We start from the raw sequence: 16,218 nt of genomic DNA on the forward strand, positions 1-16,218 counted from the left end.
TCCATTCCTATGTAATTTCTCAAAGAATTCCCCACTTGGAGAAAATATAATGCAAGCGAAACAACATCCACTTGTGAGCTATTTTATGTTTTAATTTAGACCTTGTTATGGTTTTACTGTATTATGCTTCAAACTTGTTTAAAATAAATTCCAGCTGAAGAACCCAGCAATGTGATGATTGGACTCCATGGCTGGGTGAAAGGATGACATCTTGTGTACGTCATTATTTGCGTCTTTAGAGTCAGTGGGTGGGAATTGAGAAAGTGGTGGCTTGTTCCAGAACAGTCATAAATCAGCGCGTTTGGTGCAAGATCCGTAGTTAACTACGGGACGGGAGCTTAGAAAATTCGTGGAAAACCGCACTAACATTTCCCAAGAGAAAAACTGTAGCGACTCCAAGTTTCAGTGCTCTGCAGAAGGAAGTCTGCCTGAATATTAAAGGTCGAGAGAACTGGGGAATGGCGGAGAGACTGATCCTCGCTCTAATGGCCATCTGGGTGGCCCGGGTGACGGGTAAGCAGCGCTCTGGCTCGGGCTCCTTACTGCTGTTTCAGGAGGGGTTTTAGATCAGTGATGGGGCCGATTTACAGCAAGTGCTCGGGGTTTTACTGAAAGAGTCCGGATGGGATAGAGCAAAAACAGAATTACCTGGAAAAACTCAGCAGGTCTGGCAGCGTCGGCGAAGAAAAGAGTTGACGTTTCGAGTCCTCATGACCCTTCGACAGAACTTGAGTGAGTTGGCATAGAGCAGCTCTACACAGTGTAGGGTTTGGTATTAATGTCAGTGGGATAGAGCAGCTCGATACTCTAGACAGTGTAGGGTTTGGAATTAATGTCAATGGGATAGAGCAGCCCTACACAGTGTAGGGTTTGGAATTAATGTCAATGGGATAGAGCAGCTCTACACAGTGTAGGGTTTGGAATTAATGTCAATGGGATAGAGCAGCTCTACACAGTGTAGGGTTTGGAATTAATGTCAATGGGATAGAGCAGCTCTACACAGTGTAGGGTTTGGAATTAATGTCAATGGGATAGAGCAGCTCTACACAGTGTAGGGTTTGGAATTAATGTCAATGGGATAGAGCAGCTCCACACACTACACAGTGTAGGGTTTGGAATTAATGTCAATGGGATAGAGCAGCTCCACACTCTACACAGTGTAGTGTTTGGAATTAATGTCAATGGGATAGAGCAGCTCCACACTCTACACAGTGTAGTGTTTGGAATTAATGTCAATGGGATAGAGCACCTCTCTACAGTGTAGGGTTTGGTATTAATGTCAATGGGATAGAGCAGCTCTACACTCTGCACAGTATAGGGTTTAGTAATAATGTCAATGGGTTAGAGCAGCTCCACACTCTACACAGTGTAGTGTTTGGAATTAATGTCAATGGGATAGAGCACCTCTCTACAGTGTAGGGTTTGGTATTAATGTCAATGGGATAGAGCAGCTCTACACTCTACACAGTATAGGGTTTGGTATTAATGTCAATGGGTTAGAGCAGCTCTACACTCTACACAGTGTAGGGTTTGGAATTAATGTCAATGGGATAGAGCAGCTCCATACTCTACACAGTGTAGTGTTTGGAATTAATGTCAATGGGATAGAGCAGCTCCACACTCTACACAGTGTAGGGTTTGGTATTAATGTCAATGGGATAGAGCAGCTCTACACTCTACACAGTGTAGGGTTTGGTATTAATGTCAATGGGATAGAGCAGCTCTACACTCTACAGTGTCGGGTTTGGTATTAATGTCAATGGGATAGAGCAGCTTTGCAGGACACGGAATTAAACCTTGTCAGTAAAAATATCCACGGATATCTTCCACCTGTCGAGCGTATTACCAGCCATTCTGACCTGTGTTTTTGTATAAGCTTAAAGGTGCTTTAAAGTCCCAATTGCAAAATTTGAAAGCAATTGACCCGACTCTGTAGTTAGTGTAAGTACAACATGAATCTGTAGTCAGGGTCAACCCTGACCACGTGGAGTATCATACTCTAGAAGAGGGAGTCTAACACTACTTGGAAATCAATGCGAATTTTAACGCCCAGGTTTAATTTAGAATAAATTTAAAATCGTTTTTCACCGATACCAAACTTGGAATAGAAGTACACCCAAAGACACATGACTCAGAACTTTGTTCCATTGCTGGTCTGTTCTGTTGAAAGGTCGAGCATTAGCAACCAGAAATGTTAACTGATTCTCTCTGTAGCATCCAGCTACCTAACCTGCTGAGTATTTCCAGCTTTTTCTGTTTTTATTGCTGGTCTGGCTTAATCCACTCGAACGTAAAGTTGGTGTTAATTAGCTAGTTATACACACAGCATTAAAACTAAATCCGACCTTCCTTTATCATGTACTGCTCCTTCGTATCACGCTCCCCAGCATGAAGTCAGTGTTCATATATATGCTGAGGAAACTGTATTGTACATCATCTCAGTTTCTCTCGAAATTCCTGACGACCTCTGTTAGCAGATTGTCAGATTTGTATTAAGTTGGTTGGGGGGGGGGGGGGGTTACTAAATGTCAGGAAGACTGTTGTTACTGGCATCTGCAATAAACGTGACATTTTACTTCTAATTCCTTAGCATTCTGCTGTCATTCGCATTGAATCAGGCAGCGAGAAACTTTGGAGTCTTGTTTGAGGTGCTGAGTTTCAAGTCCCACATCCTAGTCATTGCCAAGGCTACTTATTATGTATATATGTGTGTTTTACCTTTATTCTCCCCACCACTTGATTACTTGTCACCTTTAAACATGATTTCTCAAAAATCTTCCTTGTTGATCTCCCATTCTCGATCTGTGCAAATGTCAACTTGCACTTCTGCTCCTCCTGGCCTCGCACAGAAAGTTTGTGTTTAAAAACTTACCTGTTTGGACCACGTCTATCCCCAAGTCCATATCTAACTGCCTGTAACTGGCAGAAAAACCATACCGACTTTCTGCTGGGTTGCAGCCTAAAAATTGAGTCAAATTCTGCTAACCTTTTCAATCCATATTTGTACTTTTCTTAAAAAAAGACCTGTCAGTTTCTAGTGGGTGTCCTTGCCACCTACGCAGAAGAGCAGCTTAAATTAGAAGACAGTGGGAACAGAGCACTAAATCAGTGGATGAGTCTTCAGGGCAATTTTAATTAACTGTCCACCTGGTATACACTGTCTTGAGTTGGAACGAGCCCTTCAGTTTCTGTCTCCCTTTCTAAATGTATCTCAGGTATTAAAAGATGCTGAAGATAGAAACACAACCTAATTGTTTATTGAAATATGTTAAATTGAAGTACTTTTATTTTGGACATTTTTTTTTTTCGTCCTTGAAACTTTCCTGTTTGGTCACTTCTAGCCCCAAAGGACCTTCTCGCAACTGTACCTGCCAAGAGTACCACACTAGATTTCTGGCTCAGATTGCCAGTTAAATATGCAGTCAGTTCCTGATAGAATTGGGATAAATCTCAGAAACTGGCAAGGCAGTTGTAGAAAAGTGTCTTTTTCCACCTGTGCAAAAGACCAAGTTAAATTAAATGACCAAATGAACTGAGCTCTGCATCTGAGCAAGCCTGCAGGGCAATTTTAATTGCTGTACACCTGGATTCCATCTTGTATGTAGGATTAAAATTCCCCATTCTGTTTCTCTCTCTTTCCCTGGCTCAGTTCCTGGGAAACTATCTTCTGCAAATCATCTTTTCACTTTATTCTAAATGAGTAATTCGGTGTGCACAGGAAGTTTTTAAATTTGTTTTTGAGTGCTTGTATTGGACATTGCCACCATCATTTGTATTTCATACTTGTTTTGGTCCTTGAGAATCGTAAATTTGGACTCATTTATAGAAGGGAATGCCATTATGAAGAAGGAAGGGGGCTAAGAAAAAAATCAGTGGATTTGACACTGGTCAGAAAATCAAAATGCAAGTTTAAAAGATCAAATGCTAGTATTAGACTGAAAGACGTGAGGTCGTTTAGATTTGGAGATATCTTCCACATGTGACCTTGATGTACTGGAAGAGAGATTTGTTAGAACTATGAACTTGATGTTTTTTTTTAAAGGTGAATGTGGCGGGCCTCCAACATTGGAAAATGGCACTCCAGATGATAAATTTATTCCTCTGACCACCTTTCCTGTGGGTACTAAAGTTAGTTACAGATGTTACCGAGGTTACGTGTTTCAGGAAGGGGGTTCAAGACTTGTTACCTGCATGGCAGGTTCAACTTGGTCACCATTGCAGGCTGTTTGTGAACGTAAGTAATGAGCAATTTTATTTCCCTTCTTCCCTTGCCCTCACTTTTTTTTCCCTTGATCAGTTTTCTCTCAAAGGAAATGACTTGTGCTGGAGTTCATTTCTCTAGAGACAAGCAATTTTTTGGTACTAAGCCAAGTGACCATTCTTGTATGTGAGTCTGAGTGCCTCAAATGTAGGCGGCACCATAGTTTGGCTTGAATCATTTCTAACCCAATATGCAATAAAAATCTCAACAAGGATCACTGGATATTGATCAGTAATGGGACCCACTTGTGTTCTACCCTGGGTGCTAATGACACCAGAGTATTGGACGCTGTTATTTGAAAACCAAGTCTTTTGTACGTCTTATGTTTGCACGCTATCAATGAGTAATCAAACAAAAAGCCTGTTAACAATTGAAAGTGGATATATATTTTTGGATGTCTTTGCCATCATGAAATTGCTGGTTATTCCATGATAGGTCATTTCTTTAGTCACCAAGAAGGGTGTTAATGGTCCTTTAGGTAAATTTGTGCTCCTCCTGTTCCTCGCCTGTCTTCCCTTTCTTTATTACCCTATTAAAATCCAACCATATCCAGATGTACGTCAATAGTATATTTCTCGCTGAACTGGCTATATTAGAATCTGTTGTCATTTGTTAATCAAGGTTAAGCAGCAGTGAGGTGAAATGATTAATTTTCTTTTTTGTTGCTTCTGAAATTGGAACAGAAGCTAGGTTAATTACTGAGTATCAGAAATAGGGGGCAGGAGTTTAACTTTGGGGGGTGGGGCCCACTCATCGACACGTAAGATGTCGCAGGATGACGTCGGGCAGATCTCCCGACATCACCGCACCCCATTTAAATTTTCAGGAAGGCGGGGGTTCAGCAAAATCAGCTGCGCGACCACCAACCTGTCAATGGCCAATTGAGGCCGATGACAGGATCAATTAAGCAATTAAAGGACCTGCACGTCCAACCTTAAGGTTGGCGGGCAGGCCAGGATCCCCAGCGGCAACTGGAAAAACAGCAGTATGAGGTTTCTGTAGGGTTTTAAAAATGTTAATAAAGTTGTTATGGAAATTATGAACATGTCACAACTCATGTCACATGAAGGGGACATGTAAGGGAATATTCTTCTATATTTTTAATATTGTTGAAAGTAGAGGCAGCATTTTGACTCACTCATCTCCCTGAGGCTATGATTCATGTTCAGCTTTCACAGCAGGATACAAGCAAATAACCTAGAGTTGCACTTCAACCTGAAACATTGGGCAGAATTTTGCTGTCGGCGAGCAGGGGGTGGGGCCCGCTCGCTGAGGCGTAAAATGACACGGGATGACGTTGGGTGGAACCTCCAACATCATCCTGCCCCATTTAAATTTTCAGGAAGGCGGGCCCGCAGCAAAATCAGCAGCGGGCCTGCTGATCTGTCAATGGCCAATTGAGGCCATTGACAGGATTATTTATATAATTAAGGTACCTGCCTGTCTAACGTTAAGGTTGGTGGGTCAGCCAGGATCCCCAGCGGCAAATAGAGAAAACACAAAACCTCATCCAGCGGCAGGATGAAGTTTCATGCAAGGTTTTAAACAGTTTAATAAAGTTATTATGCAAATTATGAACATTTTCGATCACATGTGACATTGTCACATGAGGGAGGGGCGTTCGGGAATTTTTTTTAAATTTTTAATATTATTCAACGTGGAAGCGACTTAGCATCAGGGAGATGTGCGTTCTTTTGTGCGCATGCGCGAAAGAGCGCACTCTCGCTTTTGGGGAATCCCCCGTTGCCCACACAAGAAGCACACAGCGCTTCCCGCTGGACATCACACTGGGCGTGTGTTAATTGGCCCGTCCACATAAAATGGCGGCGGGGCCTTTTCTCCATCGGGAATCGTCTCCCCGCCCACCGGAGATTGGGTCGGGCCCGCCCGCCCGACTGGCAGAAAATTCTGCCCATTAAGTTTGTTTTTCTCGTCACGTGTGCTGTCAGACCTGTTCAATGTTTCTAATAGTTTCTTCATAGTGTCTTAAGACTTCGACTGAGTGTAGAGAATGTGAAGCACTTATCAACATGTACACCTGGGTGTGGCCAGCTCTCAAATACTGCAACAGTCACTGAAAAATTGTGATTTGCATAGTCAACCCTAATCATGGTGCAATATGGGTGTTATGATTGCTCCTGGAGATGACCTCCACATGGCAGGTTTATGCTGTGCTGTTAAGAATTGGCAAGAGTGTGAGCCAGTTAATTCACCCAGTTGTTCATGGGTGAAGCAAAAGCAGAGCAGCCTGTGTAAGTGGGAAAGATACTCGTGCCTGAACAAGCCTGCCATTGGGCTGTGTTGGAGATCTGACTGATGCACAGTTCTTGTTGTTGGTCCTAAAGATATATGCAACCTCTCACTCTGTGGTGAATTGTAGACCAGAAATGCTGAACAGGGCCGTGGATGGCTTTGTTGACTGAGTTAATGTTTCATATTCACCTTTCACAGCAGGATGCAAGCAAATAACCTAGGGTTGCACTTGAACCTGAAACATTACATTTGTTTCTCTCACCACAGGTGCTGCCAGACCTGTTCAGTGTTTCCAATAGTTTGTTTTCATGTTGAAATTGTTTTTGTCAGTGTCCAGGCCAACATATTTCCTTTATTATAAATTGATTAATGAGTCACTCACCTCACTGCTGCTGTGGGAGCTTTCATTCATTGTGTAGAATGATTACCATATTTACTTAAATAACAGTGACTGCACATCAGAGTACGTCATTGCTCACAAACACCCAAAGTGCTTCACGTGTAAAGTGATGAGATGCTGTCTTAATTTCTTTACGTGTCTTGATCACAAATTTGCCAAGGAAATTGCTGAACTTCTGCACATCTGCGATTTTCTTTATTAATCTGGCCATATTCTACCATGGCCTTAATAGATACAACCATTATTAAAATAAAACAGGATCATTCCATTGAGTTTGGATTGACTGGTAAAACACATTCTTTATGAGATTGCCTTGAGCTTACATTAAAAGCAAAGTCATGACATTATCAAATTTTGTATCATTGGACAGGATCTTTAATTTCCATTGCTGTGAAAACTTGAATATAAATCCTAGAAGAATTAGAGCTAACGCATGCAGTGGTTTTCATAAAGTTAAACTGTGAATTGCATTCAAAACCCATGAGAGAATGTGGTGTATTTTAACATTTTTTTTCTAGCAAGAAGCTGTGACAATCCTGGAGATATTCTCAATGGATATTATAATGCATCAAGTACCACTTTGGGAAGTCGAGTTACTTTTTATTGCAATGCAGGGTAAGTGTCCAGTTTATCAATCACTGAATGAGGTTGTTCACTCTGTTGTAAAAGATTATATTTTGTTCAGATTTTAAGTTGAGGTCAGTCGTGGTAGCTTCCCCAAGAAGGAAACCACTTGCTCAGTTTATTTCTGGTGATTTCCTGTGTTGCCTTTGAATAAATTTTCCTGTTCTATAACTTGGTTGTCTTATCATTTTACATTATGGACAGTTAATGTGCTTATATTTTCACCCAATAACAACTGGATCAAGTGTCCAAATCCCATCAGCTAGATACTGTGACAATTTATTAAAAAGAAATACAGAATCTGAGGGTTCAGAATTGAAACTTGGTGCTTACTTCCTTAAAATATTTGATGCTACTGTTCAACTGAGTTAAGATGCATGAAAACTCTTCCCACGATAAACTTCCAAAATCCGGCATAAGATCATGAGTAATAGGAGGAGTAGCCCATTGAGCCTGCTGTGTCATTTGATAAGATTGTAGCTGATCTGTTTGTAGTGTTAACTCCACTTTCCTGCCTGCCACCATCACCCTTGACTCCCTGGACAATCAGTTGGCCTCAGCTTTGAATATATTCAATGACTCTGTCTCCACTGCTCTCTGGAGCAAAGAATTTCATTGATTGTTGATCAGAAATTCCTCTTCATCTGTCTTAAATGAGATGTCCAAATTTGGAACTCCAACCTTAGTTCTAGATTCCCTTATAAGGGGACACATCCTCCCAGCATCTCCCCTGTCGAGTCCCTTCAGAATCTTCTTTCAATAAGATTACCTCTCATTCTTCTAAATTCCAATGAGTGTAGGTCCAACCTGCTCAACCTTTCCTCCGAAGACAACTGTTTTCATCCAAAGAATCAGCTTAGTGAACCTTCTCTGAACTGCTTGGAATGCGAGTATATCCTTCATAAGTATGGAGACCAAAAGTGTATGCAGTACTCCAGGTGTGGTCTCCCCAGTGCCCTGCACAGATGTGGGAAGACTTCCCCACTTTTATGCTCCATTCCCCTTGCAATCAAGGCCAACATTTCACTTGCCTTCCTAATTGCTTGCTGTACCTGCAGGGTAAGTGATTTTTTTTGGGATTCATGTACAAGGACATCCAGATGCCTCTGTAATTCAGCATTCTGCAGTCTTTCTCACTTTAACATTCGACTTTTCTTTTTACACAAAAGTGGACAACCTCACATTTCCAGTTCGTTTGCCAATTTTTTTGCCCAGACAATTAACCTATCACTATTCCTTTGCAGATTTTTTGTATTGTTCTCAAAGGTTTTCCTACTTATCTTGTACCTTCAGCAAATTTAGCTGCAATACACTTTGTCCCTTCATCCAAGTCATTAATATAGGTTGTAAATAGTTGACCCCAGCACTGATCCCTGTGGCACCCCATGGTTACATTTCGCCAACCTGAAAGTGACCCATTTATCCTGAATGTTTCCTGTTAGTTAGCCAATTCTCTGTCTATGCTAAGATATCACCTCCAATGCTATGAGTTATTCTGCAGGAAACTGAGGCACCTTATGCCTTTAGGAAATATAGATACATAACATATACTGACTCTCCTTTACCCTGCTTGTTACATGCTCAAGAACACCTGTCAAACATGATTTCTTTCACAAAACCAGCAACATCAATGCTCATTCATTTAGCACCTGTTGTAATAAAACATTCCCATGGTGCTTCACAGGAGCATTACCAGGCAAAATTTATTGCTGAGCCAAATAAGGAAAGGGGATATTGGGGTAGCTGACAAGGAGTTTGATCAAAGAAGTTGACTGAAAGGTGAAGGGTTTGAGGCAGAAAAGTAGAAGGTTTTGTTGGGGGGTGTGAGGGTGGGGTGTTGTGCTTGGGACGTAGGCTGCTGATGGTCTAGCTGGAGTTCTGTAGTAACCATGCAAGTTATTTTGCTTTTCGCTCTGCTCCACTGCTAATCAATTAGCATGTTATTTATCATTATAGATCTTAATCCATATAACCTTCAGAACAGGTGATGTGATCAGAAGAAATTGGTTTCATTTTTGATATTGGGTAATTTTTTTATATTACTGCAGCAGTTTTTTGATTTCTTTTTCTTTTCCAGATATAAGATGGTTGGTAGGGACTACCGGATATGTACAGCTGATGGTTGGGATGGCCAGGTTCCAACGTGTGAACGTAAGTTCGGACTTCTAAATGGCACAGAATGGTTGCCTTGGTTTTTTTCTGTGCCCAAGGATTGAACTATGCTACAGCAATATAATTAATACTTTGATTTTTCACATTTCATTCTTAACCTGAAGAAACAACCATTCAATTAATCAAGCTAGTACGTTAACTGTTATTCAGTCTCTGCTATCACATGGACTCTGCTTCCTTATTAATCTCTTCTCAAGAGCAGTCTTTCAAGGGTCATTGAATACCACAGTGATTATTGGCTGGAGTGGAACAAGAAGCAAAGTATTAGAAATACTGTGTAAGCAAGAGTTTTGTAGTAACCTTTTGGCAACTACTGAATTATACCTCTTGAATTTAGAAGCTACACAAAGGAAACCAAACCTGATGCATTTTGATGTAGGAAACGTATCACCTGGATTCGGTCATATACCTTTTAACGAGTTCAGGTTGTTTGCATTTGCACAGCTCTGACACCATCCCTGCTATGGAGTAGTGCAGTTACCACTGTAAATTCCAATGAGGAATTTCTTTGACATTCAAGTATCCTATTGTGTCTCAGAAACTAATTTTCTCATGAGCAAAATGTTCAAATTTCACAATTGTCGGGTATTTTGATCAACTCAAATTAGGAGAGAGTGCTGAAAATGGATGGTATGTTATTCAGCACATGAGAGAACTGATGAAGGGCTATGTCTAAAATATTCAGTTGCTTTTAAGCATCAATCTGTCTTGGCTGTTGGTTTAGATTCTCTAATTTGCTGTGGAAAAAGCTTCCATCAAAAAGATTTGTTTTGATCTCCCTCCTTTGCTTTAGCAGAATATAGATGGCTCACATTCAATGATCTCAAATATGAAATGAAATCACATCAATGTAAAAGCTGCTGGAATTCCTTCATAACCCCTGCTGCCACCGCCCCCCCCCCCCTTCATTTACCAATCTACATAATATTGGTTGTCCAGTTGAGTTATAGGCTAGTGGAAATGAAGTGAAAATACCTATTTGTGGTGGTGAACTGGAATGTTTTGCCACTGAGACATTTGATTTGACAGTCTGACTGAATTTCATTTTTCCCTAGTTGTCACATGTCCCGATCCTCCCTCTATTAGTAATGGGACAGTTTCATCACCATCTGGAGAGTTCTGGACATTTGGAAGTGTAGCAAAGTATCACTGTAATAAGGACTACTCACTGATTGGTGAAGACACCATCACCTGTGGAGCAAATGGAGAATGGGACAAGGATCCACCAAGATGTCAAGGTACAGAACTATTGTTCAGAATTGTCAACTTTCCTGCAGCATTCAGTTGGAGCCAGAGATGTTGCCTATCCAAGTCAGAGTCCTAACTGTCATTGTAGTTTCTAATTCCATCAATGCATGGTACTTCCTGCCCAGTGTACCCCACTGTAGGATAATCTTCTTCTTTCAACACCCCACACAATGCCAGTGGATCAACTATCACCATTGCCCTTTGCACTTCCTACAGATTGTCCGCCCCGTTATGAGCAAGGTCCTTGCCATCCATAATCTTATTGTGCAGGATTGGATTATCATCATGGCCTTGATTGAAAACTAAGGGAGAGGTGATGCAGCTTCCCTGAAGTGTATTCTTCCTAGCTGGCTATACCTTCCACAACTAGTTCCAAGCAGGCCATCCTCCTTGACTTGTCTGCAACCGTTTAACATGGCTAACTATACCACCCCCTTAATACAGCATTTGTTGTCCAGCTGGGTGGGACTGCACTCATGCTGGTTTCATTATTCTGTATTTAATGATAGTTGTAGAATTGCTGCAATGGCTTCCCTTGTCTGTCCTGCACTATTATCTTCGGTACCAGCTCGGGATCTCTCCTTGGTGCCCTCCATTTCTCATCTGCGTGTTGGCCCTCAACTGACTTGTGTTGTTGCTGCTTCCACATGTATGTCGATGACCTGCCATCAACCTTTCTTAAATAAAAGCAAAATACTGCGGATACTGGAAATCTGAAACAAAAACAAAAATACCTGGAAAAACTCAGGAGGTCTGACAGCATCTGCAGGGAGGAATACAGTTGACGTTTCGAGTCCGTAAGATTCTTCATCAGAACTAAGGAAATAGAGAAATGAGGTGAAATATAAGCTGGTTGAGGGGGGTGGGACAGGTAGAGCTGGATAGGGGGCCAATGATAGGTAGAGACAAAGAAGAGATTGCCAAAGATGTCATGGACAAAAGGACAAAAGGATGGTGACGGTGGTGATATTATCTGAGGAATGTGCTAATGGGGACATTAAGGGTAGCAAGCAGGACATGCTAGTGGCAGATGGCCCTCGTGAGGGTGGGGTGGGGGAAGGGATTGAAATGTTTTAAAAGGTGGAGATAAAACAATAGATTGAGATAAATTTAAAAATAGGTGGGAAAAGAAAAATATATCTCTAAAAAAAAATGATAAATCATTGGAAATAGGGGGAACGGAAAGGGAATGGAAGAGAGAGTTCATGATCTGAAATTGTTGAACTGACTATTAAGTCCGGAAGGCTGTAAAGTGCCTAATCAGAAGATGAGGTGCTGTTCCTCCAGTTTGCATTGAGCTTCAGTGGAACATTGCAGCAGGCCAAGGACGGACATGTGGGTATGAGAGCAGGGTGGTGTATTGAAATGGCAAGTGAGAGGGAGGTCTGGGTCATGCTTGTGGACAGACCGAAGGTGTTCCGCAAAGTGGTCACCCAGTCTGCGTTTGGTCTCTCCAATGTAGAGGAGACCGCATTGGGAGCAGCGAATGCAGTCGACAAACCTTTCTTTACCTTTCTTTCAACCTTTCTTAATCTGCCATGCCACCTTTCAAAAATTCTTGCACATATACCCCAATCCCTCTGCTCTTGCACCCTTAGCTGTTTTTACATATTGCCGCTATTAACTTTGTCTGCATTAAATTTCCTTTGCCACACATCCACCCATTCGTCCATCCAGTCTATGTCCTTTTGATGTCTATCACTATTCTCCTGCCACCAGTTCACAATACTTACAAGATTTTTATCATCTGTAAATTTTGAAATTGTGCACTGTACACCCAGATCCAAACCTAAGTCATGGAATATAGACCAAGAAAAGCAGTAGCCCTAATACTGACTCCGGGAGCCCTGGCGCATGTCATCCTGCAGTCTGAAACAACCGTTCACAGTTACCCACTACTTTTTCACTCAGCTTTAACTTTGCTGACAAGCCTGTTCGAAGCGCTTTATCAAATGCTTTTTGGAAACCCATGTACACCAGAATAACCTCATTAGCCTCATCTCTCCTTTAACCTCAAGCACCCTTTTTCTGCTTCATCTCTCCCTCTCTTTCACATTACTTTGCTGTTGGTTGTTTTTGTCTTTTTCTTCCCCCCTTGTGGGAATGTACCTTTACTGTAGCCAAACTATATCACCTCTTTAAATGCAGCCTATAGATATTGGGCAGGAAACCTGTTTCGCTGACACCTCACTCCCCCGACATGTGTCTGAGGCTGAATCAGCCTATTAACAATGTAGGTGTGATATTTGACCCCGAAGTGAACTTCCAGCCCCATGTCGTCATAATCACAACAGCTTGGTTGCACCTCCTTCACCCAAATATGGCCCCTGCTCATTTTCTTAATCATGTCTTTGTTACCCCTGGAGCTGACTGCCAGCAGCCATGCCTCTGGTAGCACTAGCATTCTAGCCAGAAGAATGCAGGATCGAGTCCCACTTCAGGACTTGAAGCACAAAAACAAAGGCTGGTAGTGGTGCACTGCCGCAGGCACCATCATTTGGAACGATGTTAAATAGAATCCATGTCTGCCCCTGTATCTACTTCACCAATGTTGACTACTTAAGTCAGTATTAAAATCCTGATAAACCTGTTGTCTGATTGGGTGCATCTTCAGATCTTAGTAAAGTTTTAAAAAAAGTACTTTTGCAATATTATAAAATGTACCTAGTTAGGCTTCCTTGTGCTCAGAAGATCCAGCTTAATTTTTAAAGCCTCCTTAGTCCTGCAAACAAGCTTAATTAGCAGAAATTGCCAATGGTAAGTAATTTTACCCATTTCCCATTTGGTGTATAGGGCCAACTTTGAGCGTGATGTTTAGCTTTTCTAAACTAGCACACAATTTGTGCTTGGAATTCCCAATCTTGTGCATTGTTTATGTTGATTTTTGGGCAAATTGTACTAGGTGTATTCAGTGCAATCAAGTAGAAGCTTCAAGCCTGGATCTATTCTGAAGTGGGGATAAATTTGATACAGGCAATTATAGATCCAATAGTGGGCAGAATGTAGATTAGGTTATTGCTATGTAAGTGCTAAGAGACTGTCATCATAGGCTTAGAATGTGGAACGTTTGCTTTACAAACTTCTTTGACTTTTGGAGCTGATTGCAAAAAAACCCAAAATGGAAAATGGAATTCTCTGTCTATTTGGATCTGCAGAAAACATCTGAGAAGGAATGGTGCTTGTGTAGTACCAGTGTTGTGAATATATCTAGTTCATAGTTCACGTGTTTTCGAATATAAACTGTAATTCCGAAAGCTAAAAGTGAACTGAAAATGGGGTAAATGCAATTCAAGCAAGCTTGGAGCTTATTGCATTGAATGTTGTGGCTTAAGAGGTTAACAGCTATAAATGCAAGGTAATTAAAATGCTGGGTTTTAGAAATGGGAACAAAGGAGCAAGAGTAGACCATTTGGCCTTTCGAGCCTGCTCCACCATTCAATTAAATCATGGCTGATCATCTACCTCCAACATCACTCCCCCACCCCTTCCCCATAACCCTTAATGTCATTAGTATCTAGAAATCTATCGATTTGTATCTTGAACATGCTCAGTGATTGAGCTTCCACAGCCCTGTAGGGTAGAGAATTCCAATGATTCACCAAGTGAAAAAATTCCACATTGCTCTCTTAAATGGGCTGTCCCTTATTCTGAAACTCTGTCCCTTGGTTCAAAACTCTGAAACCAGGAGAAACATCCTATCTGCATCTACCCTGTCACACACTAAGAAATTTGTAAATTTCAGTGAGCTCACCTTTCGTTCTTTGAAATGTTAGAATATGGGCCCAGTTTCCTCAATTTCTCCTCATGAGCCAACCCTGCCGTCCCAGAGATAAGTGTGGTGAGCCTCTGTTGCACTTCCTCTTTGACAAGTATATTCCACCTTGGATCAGGAGATCAAAACTATACACAGTGCATTCTCACCAAGACTCTATACAATTGCAGCAAGACATCCTTACCCCTGTACTCAAATTCCCTTAAATGAAGGCCAACATATCATTTGCCTTCCTTATTGCTTGCTGCGCCTGCTAGCGAGCTTTTTAGTGACTCATGAACAAGGACAGCGCTCTTCCCAAACCCTGTCCATTTCAGAAATACTCTGCCTTCCTGCTTTTTTTCAACCAAGTGGATGCCTTCACACTTGTTAACATTATATTCCACCTGCCATGTTCTTGCCCACTCACTTAAGCCTGTCTAAGTCCCCTTGAAGCCTCCTTGCATCCTCCTCACAACATACATTCCGACCTAGTTTTGTCATCAGCAAATTTGGAAATATTACAATTGGCCCCCACATGCAAATCATTGATCTAGATTGTGAACAGCTGTGGTCTGAGCACTGACCCTTGTGGTACCCCATTGGTAACAGGCCGCCATCCTGAGACCGATTTGTATATTCCTACTGTTTTCTGTCTGTTAACCAGTTCGGTATATTACCCCCAATGATCTAATTATGTTTACTAACCTGTGTGGGAGCTTATCAAAAGCTGCCTGAAAATCCAAATACACCATTTTCACTGGTTCTCCTTTTATCTATGGTACAAGTAACATCTTCCCAAAAATTCCAACAGGTTTATCAAACATGATTTCTTTTTCATAAATCCATATGACTCTGCCTAGTTATCTCATCCTTTATAATGGAGTCTTAACATTTTCCCTACTACTGACAGTCAAACTAACAGGTATGTAGTTCCCTCTCTTTCTCTCTCCCTCCGTTCTTAAATTGGGAGGTTACATTTGCTTCTTTCCACTCTGAAGGAACCTTTCCAGAATCTATAGAATTTTGAAAAGTAACCACCAATGCTTCCACTATTTCTATAACCACCTCCTTCAGCACTCTGGGATGTAGCTCATCAAGTCCAGGGGATTTATTTACCTTCAATCCAATTAATTTTGAGTACTACATCTTTACTGAGACAAATTTCTTTCAGTTCATCATTATCACAAGTCCTTCGGTTCCTCATATTTCTGTGAAATTTTCTGTATCTTCCTTTGTGAAGACAGACACAAGGGTGGAATTTTATGGCCCCTCCCGCTGGCAGCATTTTCCAGTCCTGCCAAAGTCCATGGACTTTTGAGCAGCTCACTGCTTTTTCTGGCCCTGCTTCCACCATGACAGGGCCGTAAATATCCACCCAAAGCGATTGTTTAGTTTAGTTTCTCTGATATTTCCCTATTCCCAATTATAAATTCTCTTTTTCTCATAACTAAAGAAGCTTTTACTATAAGCCTTTTGTTTTTCACTAGCATTCATTCATATTCTCTT

The 16,218-nt window shown here is 41.4% G+C and overlaps 1 protein-coding gene across 5 annotated transcripts in view; it reads left to right on the top strand.

Moving 5' to 3' along the window:
• Nucleotides 1-220: 220 nt before the first annotated feature.
• The window catches only part of LOC121282291 (complement component receptor 1-like protein), an 81,743-nt gene continuing 65,745 nt past the window's right edge, over nt 221-16,218 (top strand). For 4 of the 5 annotated variants that reach the window (XM_041195936.1, XM_041195938.1, XM_041195940.1 and 1 more), the window contains exons 1-5: nt 221-513; nt 4,043-4,234; nt 7,433-7,529; nt 9,616-9,689; nt 10,766-10,948. In XM_041195936.1, coding sequence (XP_041051870.1) covers nt 459-513; nt 4,043-4,234; nt 7,433-7,529; nt 9,616-9,689; nt 10,766-10,948 — 601 coding nt within the window. In that variant the 5' untranslated portion in view covers nt 221-458. The remainder of the gene's footprint in view (nt 514-4,042; nt 4,235-7,432; nt 7,530-9,615; nt 9,690-10,765; nt 10,949-16,218) is intronic. The other variant, XM_041195935.1, reaches the window with a different exon arrangement.

The sequence above is a fragment of the Carcharodon carcharias genome, chromosome 9 (assembly GCF_017639515.1).
Source record: "Carcharodon carcharias isolate sCarCar2 chromosome 9, sCarCar2.pri, whole genome shotgun sequence".
Taxonomy (NCBI): Eukaryota; Metazoa; Chordata; class Chondrichthyes; order Lamniformes; family Lamnidae; genus Carcharodon; species Carcharodon carcharias.